The sequence below is a fragment of the Mastigoproctus giganteus genome, chromosome 4 (assembly GCF_048544385.1).
Source record: "Mastigoproctus giganteus isolate SK-2022 chromosome 4, ASM4854438v1, whole genome shotgun sequence".
Classification (NCBI taxonomy): Eukaryota; Metazoa; Arthropoda; class Arachnida; order Uropygi; family Thelyphonidae; genus Mastigoproctus; species Mastigoproctus giganteus.
In genome coordinates this window covers 124,309,566-124,326,157 of record NC_143578.1, presented here as the reverse complement: position 1 = coordinate 124,326,157, position 16,592 = coordinate 124,309,566, and the positions used below count along the sequence as shown (strand labels likewise).

The 16,592-nt window shown below is 33.6% G+C and overlaps 1 protein-coding gene across 5 annotated transcripts in view; it reads left to right on the top strand.

Annotated features, from left to right (window-relative positions):
* The window catches only part of LOC150087042 (catenin delta-2-like), an 863,363-nt gene that overhangs the window by 609,652 nt on the left and 237,119 nt on the right, over positions 1–16,592 (top strand). For all 5 annotated transcript variants that reach the window (XM_090372913.1, XM_090372911.1, XM_090372910.1 and 2 more), the window contains one exon: positions 1,843–2,087. In XM_090372913.1, the coding sequence (XP_090229039.1) occupies positions 1,843–2,087 (245 nt within the window). The remainder of the gene's footprint in view (positions 1–1,842; positions 2,088–16,592) is intronic.

Sequence of the window (16,592 nt, the reverse complement as noted above, 5' to 3'; positions counted from 1 at the left end):
AGAATCAAAGAAAATAAATATGTTAAATTAAGTAATATATCAATATTAGAATTGGAAATATATTTTCAGAATTTTTTTGCAGAGAATAGGAATATAACATGGAACAAAGTAAGGATGTTAATAGGTTTTATATCTGTAAAATGGAAGTACAAAAACAAATAGTATATCTAAAAAATTGGAAAACAGCTGGAATTGAACAAAGCCAGCTATTTTCCAACAAAACTGACAATGAACTTCTCAAATATAGGCAATTAAAATTGTTAGAATAAATAGTCAAACTCTAATTTTGGTAGGTATGTTTTCTGTGTTATATTTTAAACAGAAAATATACCTACCAAATGAGGAAAAAAGAGTATTACAACACCAATTCTGAGAAACATAAAATCATTGAGGAATGAATTAATAGTAATAGTGGCAAATGATGCAAGAAAGTAAGCTTATATAGCATCAGCCACAAAAAATCATCCCCACTATAGTTTGATAAACTTCTGGCATCCTCTCTCCGAATGAATTCCTCATGTGTGAATATAGATGCAAAAGTACCTATTTAATTTGTCAGCAACCTGAGCAGGGTCATCAGCAGTTAACCCATCAACAAGTGGCCCATTATGATTCAACTCCTTCCTTCTACTGTTAATATAAGCATAGAAGTCTTTGCTGCTATTCTTTGCCAGAGACCTCTCATGGTCTGCCTTAGCTTGCCTAACCTTTCAATTTTTAAAATTTTGTATGCTTCATAGCAAGTAAAATTTGAAAATATGTATCATGCTTTCTGCAGTGTATTGGCCATCTAAAGAGAATATTGGGTTTGTGTTATTGTCTTTATTCTGTGAAAACAATAATAAATCTTTTGAAAACAACCAGTGTAAAACTGTAATGTTTATTGAACTAGTGGGAAAAGAAAACTAAGTAACCTAAATTTTAAACAAACAATGTCCAGTATTACACACTACTCTTAATGCAAAAAGCCAAATAGTTGCAAAGGCAATGATCACTTGCTGACAAGTTTTTGTGCAAAATTTCTCTACAAATACTTTAAAAAAACCACACTTCAGAAACTATGATAGTACAATTTTGACTATATTTAAGAAAGTAGAAAAATTTTAGAGTTTTAAAGACATTGATTAACAGTTAATATGAGAATGTTATTTTTTAGTGTTAATTTTTTGATGAGTTAACAGGGGAAGTCTCAGAATAAATAAGTCTTTGGTTGTTTTAATCACTTAAAACTTAAATTTGAATTAAGGCTTAAGAGGGAACTTATAATAGCTGAATCAGTATTATAATCGTGAATGTATACCTAAAATAATGGTAATAAAAATTTTAAGAGAAGCCATAAGAAATAAACTTCTGGAAAATTACATTTTGATGGATTGAACAAAAAAAAAAAAAAAAAAACCATTGATAAAGTGGATAAACCGAAGTGGCCTTCAGAAAACTGTAATGCTATCTGATTGGGCCACTGTTTTGAGTAACAGACAGTTGAAGGAACCAGGTTCTAGAAGCTTGCTTATGAAGTCACCTGCTTTTACTTTTACCTAGATATTGTAGCCTAATATAATATCAGTAGTTTTAAATTCTTTTTTGTCATTCAAATCTATATAAGCCACTGTACTCCTTAATATTTCTGTTATGTTTTCTGTAACATGCTGAGGAATAATATATGACTTGAATTGGAAATGTTTGTAATATACTTAGCAGTATATATTTTACTTTTCATTGTGCAGTCTACTGTAGTTTTCTTTATGGCCGATTTTAAAAGTATGTAACCTAATTTCTGGGAAATCTTAAATGTATATGTTTTGCAGTCTTTTTTTTTTTTTTTTTTTTAATTAAATTTAGAAATGTAAGTTCTGCAGGAGAATATGCTAGAAGGAAGTTAAGAGAATGTGAGGGCCTTGTAGACTCTACTTTATATTTGGTTAGAGCAGCAATTGGAAAGAATGACATGGATAACAAAAGTGTAGAAAACTGTGTTTGTGTTCTAAGGAATTTATCATATCGCTGTCAAGAAGTTGAAGACCCTGAATATGATAAGCATGTTTTTCCTCCCCCTGCCCAATCTCGAGCTAGTGCTCCTATTAAAGGTAAGAATTTTGTGGTATTTTTAAGAGTTATGTTGTAATTTATAATTTTTAAAAAATCCTTAGAACATTGTAGTCTATTAAATAGTATAATTAAAGTGAGTGTATTAGTTTCCACATATATTGGTCATGAAATATTCAAGTGGGTTATTCGTACCCACCTATAAACTTTCATGGCTTGACTGCTGTGAGCAGATTGTGGTCTATTCTACAATCCACTTGCACAGTCAGGAAAGTGAATTTATTCTTTCTGATGAAACAAACAGTCACATCAGGGTTAACACAGTTGTCACTGTGTAAAAGGAATCATTTACTTATAACATTTTTACTGAATAGCCTCTGGAAGGCTTGAGTCTGACCAGTATTAGTTACTGGTCCTTATTATCTGTGGTTAACTGAGACCAAGAAAAAGCCACTTCAAGTGAATCCACTTAAAGCAGGGAAAAAATCCCATATAAAATATATAATGAATTACATATTTTGTATGGCATTAACATAGTAAATGATACTAATAATAATTCTTATCACAATAAATTATGCTAAAAAAAGTTAATGTGCACTATTTTTTAATAATACTAGGAGTGCCTTAATTTACTAGGTCCTACTCCAGAAGAACCTGCTTGAAGTTCAAAGAATTCAAGTGTTGTTTTCTTTGTTGTAAGATGTCAGATAAAATTGTATAAATAGTATGACAAGGCATTTTTTACTTCGCATTTACCCCTTTTGGCACACTCAGAGTTGGGGACATTATTGAAAAAAATGCTCAAAAGCATACATTTTTCAAAATGCCTCTCATAACCTCGGTTCATTTCTCTGGAGATGCCTATCATATCAACATCACTGTTAATTTTTCTCTTCTTCAATGGTTAACTGGTCTAATGCTGCTAGATCCTTATTTGTTAATGTCATTGCATGAAATTCAAGCTTTCTTTATTAACTTTGTGGAATCTTGTGTCTTTTACAAGATTTAAGCCGACCTGGCTAGCCGGGTGGGTAAAGTGCCTGCCTGGCAACCCAAAGGTCGCGGGTTCGAATCCCGCCTCGGGCTTGGATCACAGTACTGCAAAAACCTTGGGAGGTGCATTATGGCCACAGAAGCCGATGCACAAACAACTAACTAAAAAAAAAAGATTTAAATTTGCATTTGATTACAATCAGCTTCTTCAAAGGCATGAACAGCATCAGGATGCAAGTTTTTCCAGCAGCTATTTATTAAACAAATACTAACTTCCTTTCGAGCCCATCCAATAATTTCATCCCAGTCAGAAATGTTAAATTTATTCCAAAAATCTACCACATTGTTTCAACCTTTAATTTCCTAAAAGTGAGACATGAATAATAAGCCTTCAAAACATTTAATTCTCTGGTTTGTGTGTTACAATGCAGATGCCATGGTGGTAAAAACACTATCTTAACATTAGGGCACAAGCTGTCGTGTTGAGAACATGAGTAATTGCATTGTCTAAATTAAGAGGAATCTTGAAATCCAGCTTTTCATCTTCACAAATTTTCTTTCCTTCAGGTACAAAATTCTTGATAAACATCATGATAGTTCACTGGCAGCAAAGCTTTAGGTTTGCTTGTCAAGGCTCTAGGATTTTAAAATACAAGTGTAGAAAAATTTGTTTAATGAAAATTGATCATGCCTTATAACTGTGGTGACTCAGATAATGAATATCCCCCCTTGTATATATTGCTGGTTAGCTCAATGTTAAACCTGTAGCCATCTAAAGACTGGAGTGGGTTCCAGAAGTCAGAGATTTACAAAATTTAGTCAGAGATTTACAAAATTCAGTGGAAGTTTGATCTGAGCAATAAACCCCCATGAAAAGGAGGTTTTATTGCTTTTCTAAAATCTTTTATGAGGTTAGACTCTATGCAAAACAGCCAGTAGAGTGTGTGTGAGTTTTCCCTCGTATCCCCACATCACAGGAGAGAAAGCACACCTGAATTAGTGCAGACAGCATGTATTTATGGACAAGAACCAGTGAGTTTTGCTTACTGATGAGTCCAGATTTGCTCTAGAGTGATATCAACGAAGTAGTGTTATTAGCTTTGTGTAACAAGGAATTTATTAATTTTGGTGACTAATTTAAATTAATATTTTTCTGGAGGCTAATCATCATAAAAATTAAGTGGATAAACTTGTATACTCCTAGGAAAACTGTCCTGCAGTCTTGTAACATAGCAAATATTCCTCCTGCTATGTAAAAGAATCTGTGTACGAACTGTTGAGAAGATAGCCTGGATTATTTTGCAAGAACTTGTGCAGTAAGGGACAGTTTCATCTTTCTGGATGGTGATGTGCAAAACTAATTTATACTCTGTTCCAAAATTAATACAAATAAATCTGGTTTTGCTTTTTCTAAACTCTTTAATAATAAATGGCGGTCTCCTTTTATTTGGGCTATTGCTATGTAAACATTGATTTTAAATTTTAACACTTGTGTGCTGAATTCCTTTCTGATAAGGAACTTTTACTTAGCATTGAAAGATGTGAATGCCTTGAATTGACATCTGCATATAAAAGACAATTTATTATAATGAGAACTTCATGTTTGGTTTTATATGGCTTCGAATGCCAAGCATTTTTAGCTATCACATGATGTCTGTGCAGTTAAAAGCTGTTTCTGTAGTGCAGAGAATAATAATATCATTAGTTTAAAGAAATACATACCAAGAAGACAAGAAAGCAATACTCCAAGCCACAAATCATAAGAAATCAGACAACTGCGGAAACTGAAACTTCATACTACCTCTACAGAAGTTAATTTCAGACTGGGTATGAGAATTTCTCATAACATCTCAGCCATAAGTTGAGGTCTGTAATTACTTGTCATCCTTTTATCCTCCTTTATGAATTGGAGTCACATTTGCACATCTACAGTCCATGGGTACCCCCCCCCCACCAAGTCCAAGGAAGCTCTTATAATTATGGTTAAGGGTTTGTTTACTTCCTTTGCTGCCTTCTCTAATATAACTGGATAGATCCCATCCACCCCAGGTGCCTTTCTTATGTTTATCTTTAACAATTTCTCCTCCACTTTGCTCTGAGTTATTACAAAATTATTTAGCTCACTGTCAGAGTTTAATACACCTCTGATAACCCCCCCCCCCACCAATTTACTCTTCATGTGTAAATGAAGATGCAAAATACTCATTCAGTTTGTTAGCTACCTGAGCAGGCTCATCAACAGTTGAACCATTAATATCAAGTGGACCAATCTGATTCATCCCTTTCCTTCTAGAGTTTACATAAATAAAGAACTGTTTGCTGTTTTTCTTTACATCCTTTGCCCATCATTTGTGGGGTAATGCAACTGTAGAGGAGCAGAATAGATGGGAAATTAAAAAAATGGATAGATCAGAATGATTACACATATACTCAGGAAATAGTACAGCAGTTGATCTCTTCATATGCTCTCCCATATTAATTATGATTTTGGTTGGTAGTTCATAGTGATTCTTTAATTAATGATCACTATCTGATGATTGCAAGTGGCATAAATAGCATGTCAATCACAGAATTTTTGGATGGAAATTAAGCCAAGCAGGTTGGGAAACATGACTGTTGCAAAAATTAAATGTAGATGTTATTAAACAGAAACACCTCTAGATGCAGTATGTGGGGCCTGATGTCCAATGCCTTGGAACTTTGGTAGAATTATGTAACAAAATTTTGGGAAACCTTTTTCCAAGTACAATGAATGCTTTATTGTCTGGCACACATTAGGATGGTCTGTTTTAGTTTTACAGATTATCAATCTAGGTAAAATAATAAAAAATGACAATGGATAAACTAATATTTTGGATATTTACTAAATCTTATATTGTATTTTATATTGTAATGGACATTATTCTATATTGTAATGATATTTTTTATTGTAAAAAAACAAAAATTATGTATTGGACAATTCAAACAAGTAAAATATATTATTAAAAAAAAAAAATTATTGTACTGTACTGTAACATTGTTTCAACCTAAAGATTTATTATTATTAAATTACAGTTGCTCAGAGCGAAACGGATACAAAAATATAGATAGTGACAGGTTTAATAATAGGAAATATACATATATTAGATTAAATACATACAAATAAAAGCTTTCGGTTGTTTAGTTAACCTTCTTCAGTTGAAATGAAATGACAGTTAGAATGGAGGCGTGTACTGCCAATCTTGTACGTGAAGTGCGTGGCTAATTGTTTAACGTTGAAGCCTGTGGCTGTGATGTATGTGGATGTGGCCAGCGTTTGTCAAAATTGACAAACCTGGGTGGTCACCCACAAGCACACTGTGGGTGACCACCCAGGTGTGAACCAACATAAGCAGGGGTCGAGGAGTGGCACCCACACTACACCGAGGAATGCCACCCCTCTGTGTTACTGGACAATACTATTTGGTAGATCAACCAGTGCAGTACCACAACTTTGCTTATTGGAGGCTTGAAGTGGCATAACCCATGTTTAGTCTCCAGAGCTAAGTTCCAATCAACACTTCCCCATCTCTTCATTCATGCAGTATGACTGATGACTTTTGAGGTTATGATGAACATCATGGCGAGATCCAATCTTCCTTACATTTCGAGGGTACAGCTCTAAAACAGACCGGCTGCTAGTTAGTGCAACAGGCTGAACCTATTGGTAACTGTTTAGGAGGCTTCCGGATCAGCTAGTGTATAATCTTGCTACCTCTACTCTACCAGATAGTGACTAGAGGGAGTCCGAGTAGTGTGTATGCGGGGGTGCATTGTCGAGGCCACATTATGTCAAGGATCTGGGTATATTCTTACCATGTGTGCGCCATATCCAAAAATTTCATTACTTCAAAAGTGGTCTCCCCCTCCTCACTTTTTCTTACTATTGAATACACCATGAATTGTCAAACTAATAGAGTAAGCTTATCTGTGAAAAGATCTAAACCTCCCAAACACTACCTAGTTCATTTTACAAATATACGTGGTCTCAGTTCTAATCTCAGTGATGTTCATTTCCACTTACAGTCTGCCAAACCCCATGTACTTTTTCTGACAAAATCTCAGTTATCGGTTAATTCAACCACTGCTCATCTTAGTTGCCCACATTATTTGCTGTATGATTCCTTTTGCCTCAAAGGTGGTACTTGTGAATATGTACGTTCTGATATTCCCTGTCAGAGACTTGGTAATTTGGAATCTCCTCTTTTCAATCTTCTCTGGCTTAAAATCTCTCTACCTCATCGTGTCAAATTCAACTGTTGCCTCTAACGTTTTCCCACCTCCACTAATCACTTGGAGCTCTTTGACTTCCTCTCTTTGCAACTTGACTTTCTCCAGTCCAACTTTCTTAACAGTGAGGTAATTTCCCTTGGTCATTTTAATGTTCACAACTCCAGCGGGCTTCCCTTTTCTTGTCACACCAACCCAGCTGGTCGAGATGCTGAGGCTTTTGCAATTACTAATGACCTTGCATAGATTGTTCATTTACCTACAAGAATACCAGACAATCCTAACCATACAGCTAACATGTTTGATCTTTTTCTCACAAACAGCCCTTCTAAGTACACGGTCGAAGTGAGTGGTCCTTTAGGCACCTCAGATCACAACTTGGTGATTGTCTCCTCTCCAAAGGAGCCTTTTTCTCATGGCTATTCCCAACCTCATATTGTTTGGCATTACAAGAATGCAAAATGGGATGACCTGCTAGATTTCTTTTCCTTGGTTGGATTACTGTTTAAAAACTTCTGATGTCAACGTTTGCTCAGATCGTGTCGGTGAAATTATTCTTGTAGGAATGGGATCCTTTATTCCACACTCTGCTTTAAAATCTCATCCTTTCTCTATCTAAACCTTGGTTTTCTAATAAATGTGCTATTTCTGTTCAAGATAAGAACATTGCATATCGTAATTGTCTTGGTTCCAATTCTTCAGTTTCATTTTCTGTCTACAGCAAAGCTCGCAACAATTGTAAAGCAGTTATTAATAATTCCAAACTAGATTTTGAGCAGGCTAAGAGTAGAAAACTTGCTTCTTGCCCTAATGGTAGCCGAGCATTCTCGTCTCTTGCCAAAACTATTGGCCGCAACTTTTGCGAATCTCTGCTCAACCAGAGATGCGCAAAACCAGATGGTTCTGTTGTCACTTCTGTCAAGGATAAAGCTGACCTGCTAGCATTCCATTTTTTTTCTAACTCATGTAGTAATCTCGGTAAAACACCTTCCACCATTCCCAACACTCTCCATTCAATGCCTCCTGTGGTCTTCCATCAAAAGGATGTCAGACGGATTTTGACGAATCTTGAGGCTAGAAAGGCTCCAGGTTCTGATGGTATTTCTCCACTTGTTCTCAAAACTTGTGCTTGTGAACTTACTTCTGTTCTTTGCTGCCTTTTTTCACTTTCTTATTCCAAAGGTGTTTTTCCTTCTTCTTGGAAATTTGCTCATATCCAGCCAGTTCCTAAAAAAGGTGATAAATCCCTCCCATCCAATTATTGTCCCTTTGCAATTACCTCTACTCTTTATAATGTAATGGAGAAATCAATTAACCGCCAACTCTTAAACTATCTAGAAACCTTCCATCTGATCAACGATTGTCAGTATGGATTCCATTAGTGTCGATTCACTGGTAATATTCTGGCTTATGTGTTACCTATTTATGGATAAATTCAATGGAAAAGTTCGGTGAAACAAGCAGTTGCTTTTGACATCTCCAAGGCTTTTGATCGTGTTTGGCATAAAGGTCTTCTAAACAAGCTTCCATCTTATGGTTTTGCCAACTGTTTTTTTGTAATTGGTTATCCAGTTTTCTCGCTGATCACTGACTGAGGGTGATGGTTGGTGGCTCTATATCCGCTACCAATTCCTTAAATGCCAATCTCCACAGTAATTCTCCAATGGGGCAAAGACAACTTATTGGTTTTAATCCTTCTAAAACTCAGTGTTGTCTTATATCTCGCAAAAAGGATTCTTCTGCTCCTATGCTCATCTTTGGTGACACACCGATTTCTAGGCAAAATATATCTCTCTTTTGGATATTACCCTGACTTCTAATCTCTCTTGGCACAAGTACATTACAAATATTGCTTCCTCTGCATCTAAAAAACTTGGTTTTCTCTTTCGCTCTCGGTGTTACTTTTATTCCAAACAGCTGTTCACTCTGTACAAATCGCAAATCCACCCTACCATGGAATATTGTTCCCACATCTGGGGCGGTGTACCAAAAACCTCTTAAGCTTCTAGATTCCATTCAGAAGAGGTCAGTTGGGTTAATTAATGACTCATCTCTAACAGATTCTCTCCACTCGCTGTCTCATAGACATACTGTTTCTGCTGCATGCCTTTTCTACAGATACTTCCATGGGAACTGTTCTTCTGGATTGGCTTCTATAATTCCTGCTCTCTCTTTCAAAACAGTCCGAACACATGCTGCCACCAGCCAACATCCATTTACTGTCCAACTTCAAACTCATAGAACCAACTTTTCATCTTCCTCGTTTATTCATTCAACTGCTGTTTTTTGGAACAACCTTCCTTCATCCGTATTTCCTGAAAATTAGTCTACAGTAGTTCAAGGCTAATGTCAACAGATATCTTCCTTCATCTTCTCAACCTCCTACCCAAGCATGGTACTAAGTATTATAGGTTCTGATAGCTCTCGTGTTTGGGGGTTTCATTAAAAAAAAAAAAAAAAAAAGGCTAACTATTTTAATTTTGCAATTTTTTAAGTTTCCTTAATATATTGTGTGACATTTAAAAAAAAAAAAAAAAAAAAAAAATCAATTGTATATTATACTGATTGCATCTTTCTTCGTGATCTGTAACAATAGGTGAATGATCTGTAATAAAAGGAAATAAAAATGTTACTTTAAATTTTTTTAATTTTACACCAAAAAGGGACCTGATCCATGATAAGTTCCATTTTTTATAATATGGATTGCTAATAAAGCTACTATAATTGTTGATCCTCCCCAGCTTTCTAAGATATAAACATGTCAGTTATTAGATCTTTCTAGTTATATGAGTGCTATATAACAAAGCTTTTGCTTTAGTTGGCATCATGCAATAGTTCTTGCTTTTCCGAATGAGGAAAGCATATCTCTGTCCTATACAACTACCATCCACTCACTTTGGCAAGCAGTTCAGCTAAAATTTCTGAGGAAATGGTCAGTGCCCATCTAATACAGTATTTGATGGTAAGTCTTCAATCCAGCACACCATGATAGTTTAGAAAAAACTTTCACCAGACTTAGATATAAAATTGAGGAAATAATGCATGTAATCCCTTCCTCCATGAACAACATCAGATTGTCTGCTTTTGATACATGAAAGTATATTGTATTTTGTCAATATGGAGTCCTCCAAAATTTAACCTAAAATCTCTTTGACATCTCAAAAGTTTTCATGCCAGGTGTTTTGTGGGATTAATGCTTAGCACTATTTTTTTTTTTTTTTTTTTTCCTTCAAAGGAAACACTCAAAGGAAAATGCATCAAGAACTATTGCTGCCCGTGTTGCACATGTTGATGACTTGGTATTTCTTACCATTTTCAAAATATGAGAATTTTGGAATGACAGCTACAAGAAGAATAAAAGTAATACAATGGGCACAAACAAATGACTGTTGGATCTCTCCACAGAAAACTATGTATACACTTTTGTAGGATACCAATTAGAATACCTCTGTGGCAGCAAGTATAATTTTCTTAGGTCTGAACTTAGATTAAAAAACTAACATATTTTGAATCATATTAAAAACTCATTTTTTAGTGGCTTCAAAAATAGAGTTATGGGCTAAATGTAAGAAGAGAAAAGCTATTAAACACAGGAAGAAGGATTTGGGTTATGAAGTATATCTACTTCAAGAAGAAAGTATACAAAATTTATATGAAAAAGGATTAAAGATGAAATAAGTAAAATATAGAAGAAGAATGGAATAATATACAAAATATAATTCAAAAGATAGGAAAAGAGACACTGGGACAATTCAGGAAAAACTATAAGAAGAGGGGGGGTAAAGTATGGAATGAAGAAATAGCTAAAGCAGTACAAGATAAATATCTTAAATATATACAAAACAGGACAAGTGAGAATGAAGAAATATATAAACAAGAATGCAATAAAACTGAAGATATAATAAGGAAGGCTAAAGCAGAGTCATGGGATAGATTTATAAGCACAATAGAACATGATGTTCATGGAAGACAAAATTTGGCATATAAAATGATGAAACACTTGAATTGCACAGAGAAAGACACTTCAAGAATAAATATAATAAAGGAAGAACAATGGACACAATTTTTCCACAATTCTTCATAAAACACTATGAAGAATTGTGGAAAGACCCAACATATCAACAGAAGAGATACAGTTAGTGACATAGATCCGATAACGAAGGAAGAATTGGAAAAGGCATTGAAAGCTACAAAAAATAGGAAAGCAGTAGGAATGGATGGTATAAATGCAGAACTGATCTAGTATGGAGGAAGTTTTTTAAAAGACAGGATACTAAATTTATTTAATAAATGTTGGGAACAATGTAAAATACCAGAAGAATGTAAGATAGCAAAAATTATTTCAATATTTAAAAAAGGAAATAGAAATGATACAAAGAGTTAGAGAGATTAGCATGCTAAATACAGTATATAAAATGTATAGCAAAATAATAAATAATAGAATTAAAATTATCTCTGATGAAATATTAATAGAAGAACAGGCAGGATTCAGAAAAGGAAGATCATGTACAGATAATATATTTATATTAAAAAAAATAATAGAAAAATGAAAAGAGTTTAATTTAGAAACGCATTTAGCATTTATAGATTATGAAAAAAGCATTTGTTCGAATAAACAGATGAAAACTATGGGACATATTGAGTAATAAATGAAACCCAAAGCATCTTACAAAAATAATACAGAGTTTATATCAAGGAACAAAAATAGTAATAGATACAGTTAATAAATTAACAGAGAAAGTATAATAAATTAACAGAAGAAAGTATAATAAATCAAGGAGTTAGACAGGGATGTAGCTGTCACCAGTGCTGTTTAACATATATATCGAGGATATGATATGTAAATGGAAAGAAGAAATTAATACAGGGATATATTTAAATACAAAGAATAGGTTTAATACACTGTTATTTGCAGATGATCAAGTAATTATTCAAGATAGTGAAGATAATTTACAAAGAGCAGTATTTAAATTAAACCAAATAACACAAGAATATAAAGTTAAAATATCAACAATGAAAACTAGAACAATGGCTTTTAAAGGGAAAAATACGGTGAGAACAAAAATAGTTATAGACAGTAAAATATTAGAACAAGTAAAACATTTTAAATATCTAGGACGTGATATAACATATGATGTCGAAGAAGATATGAACCAGAAATTGGTGAAATTTCAAAATATATGTGGAACAATAAAAAGAACTCTGGCTAAGAAAACAAGGAAAGAAACACAATTGAAATTTTACAAAGTAATGGCAATACCAACACTTCTTTATGGTTCTGAAACATGGATACCAAAACAAGGAGGCATTAATAGAATACAAGCTGCAGAAATGAAATTTTTAAGATATGTTAAAGGATATACAAAATTAGATAAAATACCAAACATAAGTATTAGAAAGGAATTAAAGATTTACTCAATTAATGGAAAAATTATAAAATATAGACAAAGATGGAAAGAACATGTAGAAAGAATGGAAGATAATAGATTCCCTAAATTAGCTTATACATATAGATCAAAAGGAAAAAGACAGAGGAAGGCCAAAGAAAAGATGGGCAGACCTCTTCGAGATCAGAACAGGCGGATCCCCTAATCCATGAAGGAAGATAAGATAAGATAATTAAAAACTTACTTGCCTCGAGAGATTTAATATACTTAGTGGTTTCTACAGAAACTGTAGCATTGAACAGCTACTCAAGTTGCTGTAGAAAATGCTTCTTAAACTGCAATGAGTGCAATTGCAGTCTGGATTAGATTTTATTGCACCTGTTTATGATAATGCTATTCTCAAAAGTGCAACCCAATAGTTAGATTCATTCACCACATTGCATTCTGTATAGCACTAATTTTTCACTTTACCAGTTTGAAAGCATCTGTGCTGAAGCTTGTGATCCCACAGACATGTAGATGATAGAAGCTGTTATTACATTATGCTGCCTAGATAAAATCTATCCCAGATCATCCAGTTGGAAACATTGTTTTCACCAAGCTGTCAAAACATATACCGAATACATCTATGGACAAATTGCCATACCACCACCTGTCTGAAAGAGCTACCGTTAAGCTCAGACCTTTTAACTGTGGTAACACAGCTACTCATCATGGAGGACAGTCAAACCCTTATGTGACCTATATTTTCATAGATCACATAATGGGGTAGGCATCTCTGTATAGGATAATCCGCCAGCAGTTAAATGCAGATCAGTCCCTGTTGCAAAATAGAAAATTCGTGATAATAATGTTGTTCACTGTCATATGCAGTCATTACTACCTGGTGTAGTGTGAAGCTAATTAACAATGTCTTTCAGTAAGATACCAGAGAAATACGAAAAAAAATTTCAGGAGATATATATTCAAGATTTCCAACATGTTTAAAAATTGTTTGCTTTGTGTACCATATGTAGATATGATTTTTTTTTTCTTTTTAAGCAGTGGGAAACATGATGCAACATTTTTCAAGCTTTGACTAAGTGTGTAAGAAATATTTAAATTGTATTTTGTAATCATGATACTCTGATATACACTCAAGACACTATAGAATTGCTTCATATTAAACTTTTCTCTTAACCTTAACCAGGTGCATTATAGTCATGATATCTCTTATGCCAGTAGCTGTTAAATTCTTATGTATTTACCATGCTGTAAACAGGGCCGTTCCTGACTCCTTGGCCCCCTGCATGCAGCATGTATTTGGCACCACTTTACATCATATTTTTAAAAGGAAAAAACATTTTCAAAAAACTTTTAGTTTTTACTAGTAATATGAACACAATGACACAAATTTAAATTAAATTTTTACTGAAACTGAAAACACAAAACTACATATTAATGTTATCCTTTGCAAAATTCTTAGTGTCCTTCGACCTGTCTGTCCCCTGTTCTATTTTAAAAATCATTTGACTTAGAGAAATGCGGTAAACTTTGTTTCTACTCGCTAGGAGGTCCCAGGAAAGCTATTCTCGTATTTGACCTCAGAAGAAAATTGTGCGCTTCCAAAATAATAAACGTAAAATTCAATTTTTCAACTTGCAGCAACGCTTCTTGCAGAATTAAATTAATATTTATTAACTCACTACAATGGGACATGCATCATTTTAAAGAAAATTCCATTCTTTCCATATTTATGGCTTAGAATCATAAAATACTGTATTAAGAAATCATCAGATGAAGATATTATGTTATACATTTTTGTGTAATAATTATTATATAATATATTTTCGTAATTCCTTGAAAATTAACTTTGATTAAAACAATATTTGACAAAATTTTAATAGTTTTAATGTTTATTTTGGAATACTTTCTGTTAATTTTTTCCATCTGTATGAGACGGAAGAGAAGAAAGTGTATGACCCTTGCACAATATCAAAAAATTGAACAATTCCGAAAGTCTTTTGTTGCATCATTGATTACTAAATTTATTAAAGTATGAGAATTACATGGTACAAACGTTGTACGACTATTTGCATCTTTCATAAGTTTTTGAAGGCCAATATATTTTCCACTCATATTGGAACTGTTGTCTCAACCCTGACCCGTCATGTTATTTAGTTTTAAGATATATATTGTGGAAATAAATCATTTAATACATAACCCCTTACCTGTTGTGTCATTAATTTAATGAAATCCCAAAAAATGTTCCCTTATTTCTACGTCACTTCGTTATATACAAAGAAACGTATGATAAATGCTGTGTTCAAAATGGCTACTGTCAGGGGTGCAATCTAAAGTAATTGAGAAATACTTGCTATTTTTGACTTTACCTAACATTTCTTTCCTTATTTTGTCAGCAATTAAAGAAATAATTTCATTCTGAAATTTACTTCCCAGGTAATGTGGCATATGGCCAATATTTTTTTTTAATATTAGAAAGGTGATCCATTATGTATGGATCAAATTTAGCTACCATTTTAATGGCTTCCAAAAAATTACCATTATTGGGAACGTACAATTCACTTGAGAAACTGCGAAATGCAAGAGACTGACTAGCTAAATATTGAACAACAGCAAAAATTGATTTCAAAATTTCAGTCCACTGATTTTTCTCTAGTTCTTCCATACGACATTTTTTTTTTTTTTTTTTTTTTTTATCTACAGTTGTTTGTTTTGTTAACATGGACTTAATTGTAATTAGAAATATGAGAAGAAGATATTTCATGCCATTGCAAATTAATACTAGCATGCTTCCAATTGGAAAAGCCAGTTGAACATAACTGAATATTTGCAGTTGCAAATATTTTGCAAAAAAAACAATATATAAACAAAACACCTTACCTGGGTAATGAATCCAATAATTTTTTAATGATTTTAAAAATTAATATTTAGTGAATTTTGCTCTAAGATATTTGAGTAATTTTAACCAACTCTTTCATTTAATGAGTTAAAAACACTTACCTTTATTATTTGCGCTAATCATTAAATTTTACCACTATTAAATTAATAAAAAGGTTAACGATAAACTCTTTTCTAGATGAAAATATTCTGTCTTCTCATTCACCATGTCTATGTGTCTCTTACTTTAGTCCCAATTGAATCCTCCTCTTGCACAAATACATGAGTACATTGTCTGTGACTTGGCACCATGATCATTTAACACAAATTCTGGTCCCAGGTACCAAGTGATTGTGATTGAGCGTTCTCTCTGTGCTTAAGGTGCAATTGTCTAAAAGCGATATATAGCTATTTTAAGTTCCTATCCTTGAGAAATTATTTATTTAACAACAGCTCCTGTTACAAAACTACTTGTACAGAACAAGAAAGAAAAACCATCTTTTATTTTTCGTATTTCTATTACTAACACTTACTGCTTTACGCTTATTCATACCAGGACTGCTCCTGCCTCCCTTTGGCAGGGCCGGAAACCTTGGCAGAACAGTAACCTGCCAAGGGCCAAAAGGAGCAAATATGGATTCTAATGTGTTTCCACCTTTAGAGCCGAACAAGCTCTCAGCCAGACATAGAAACTGAACATGACATGTCACAACCTAAGAGATTTAAAGCCAATTCCTCAGTGACATAGTTTCCTGCATTTCTCATAATGCACTCTCTTGCAAACCAGCCTCCAAAATTCCTTACCCAGAAATTTTTGGAAAGTCTGGCAGGATCGCATAAAACAGTCAAGAGACTGCAATCAGGGGACCTACTAGTGGAAACAATGAACTGCAAACATTTGGAGAAACTGCTAAATCTTACAGATTGTGCGCTGGAATTCCAGTAAAAGTTTCTCCCCGTGCAACCCTAAATACATCTAAGAGTGTTATCCTATCAGCTGGGATCTATTAAATGTCACGGAGGAGGAGATAACTCAAG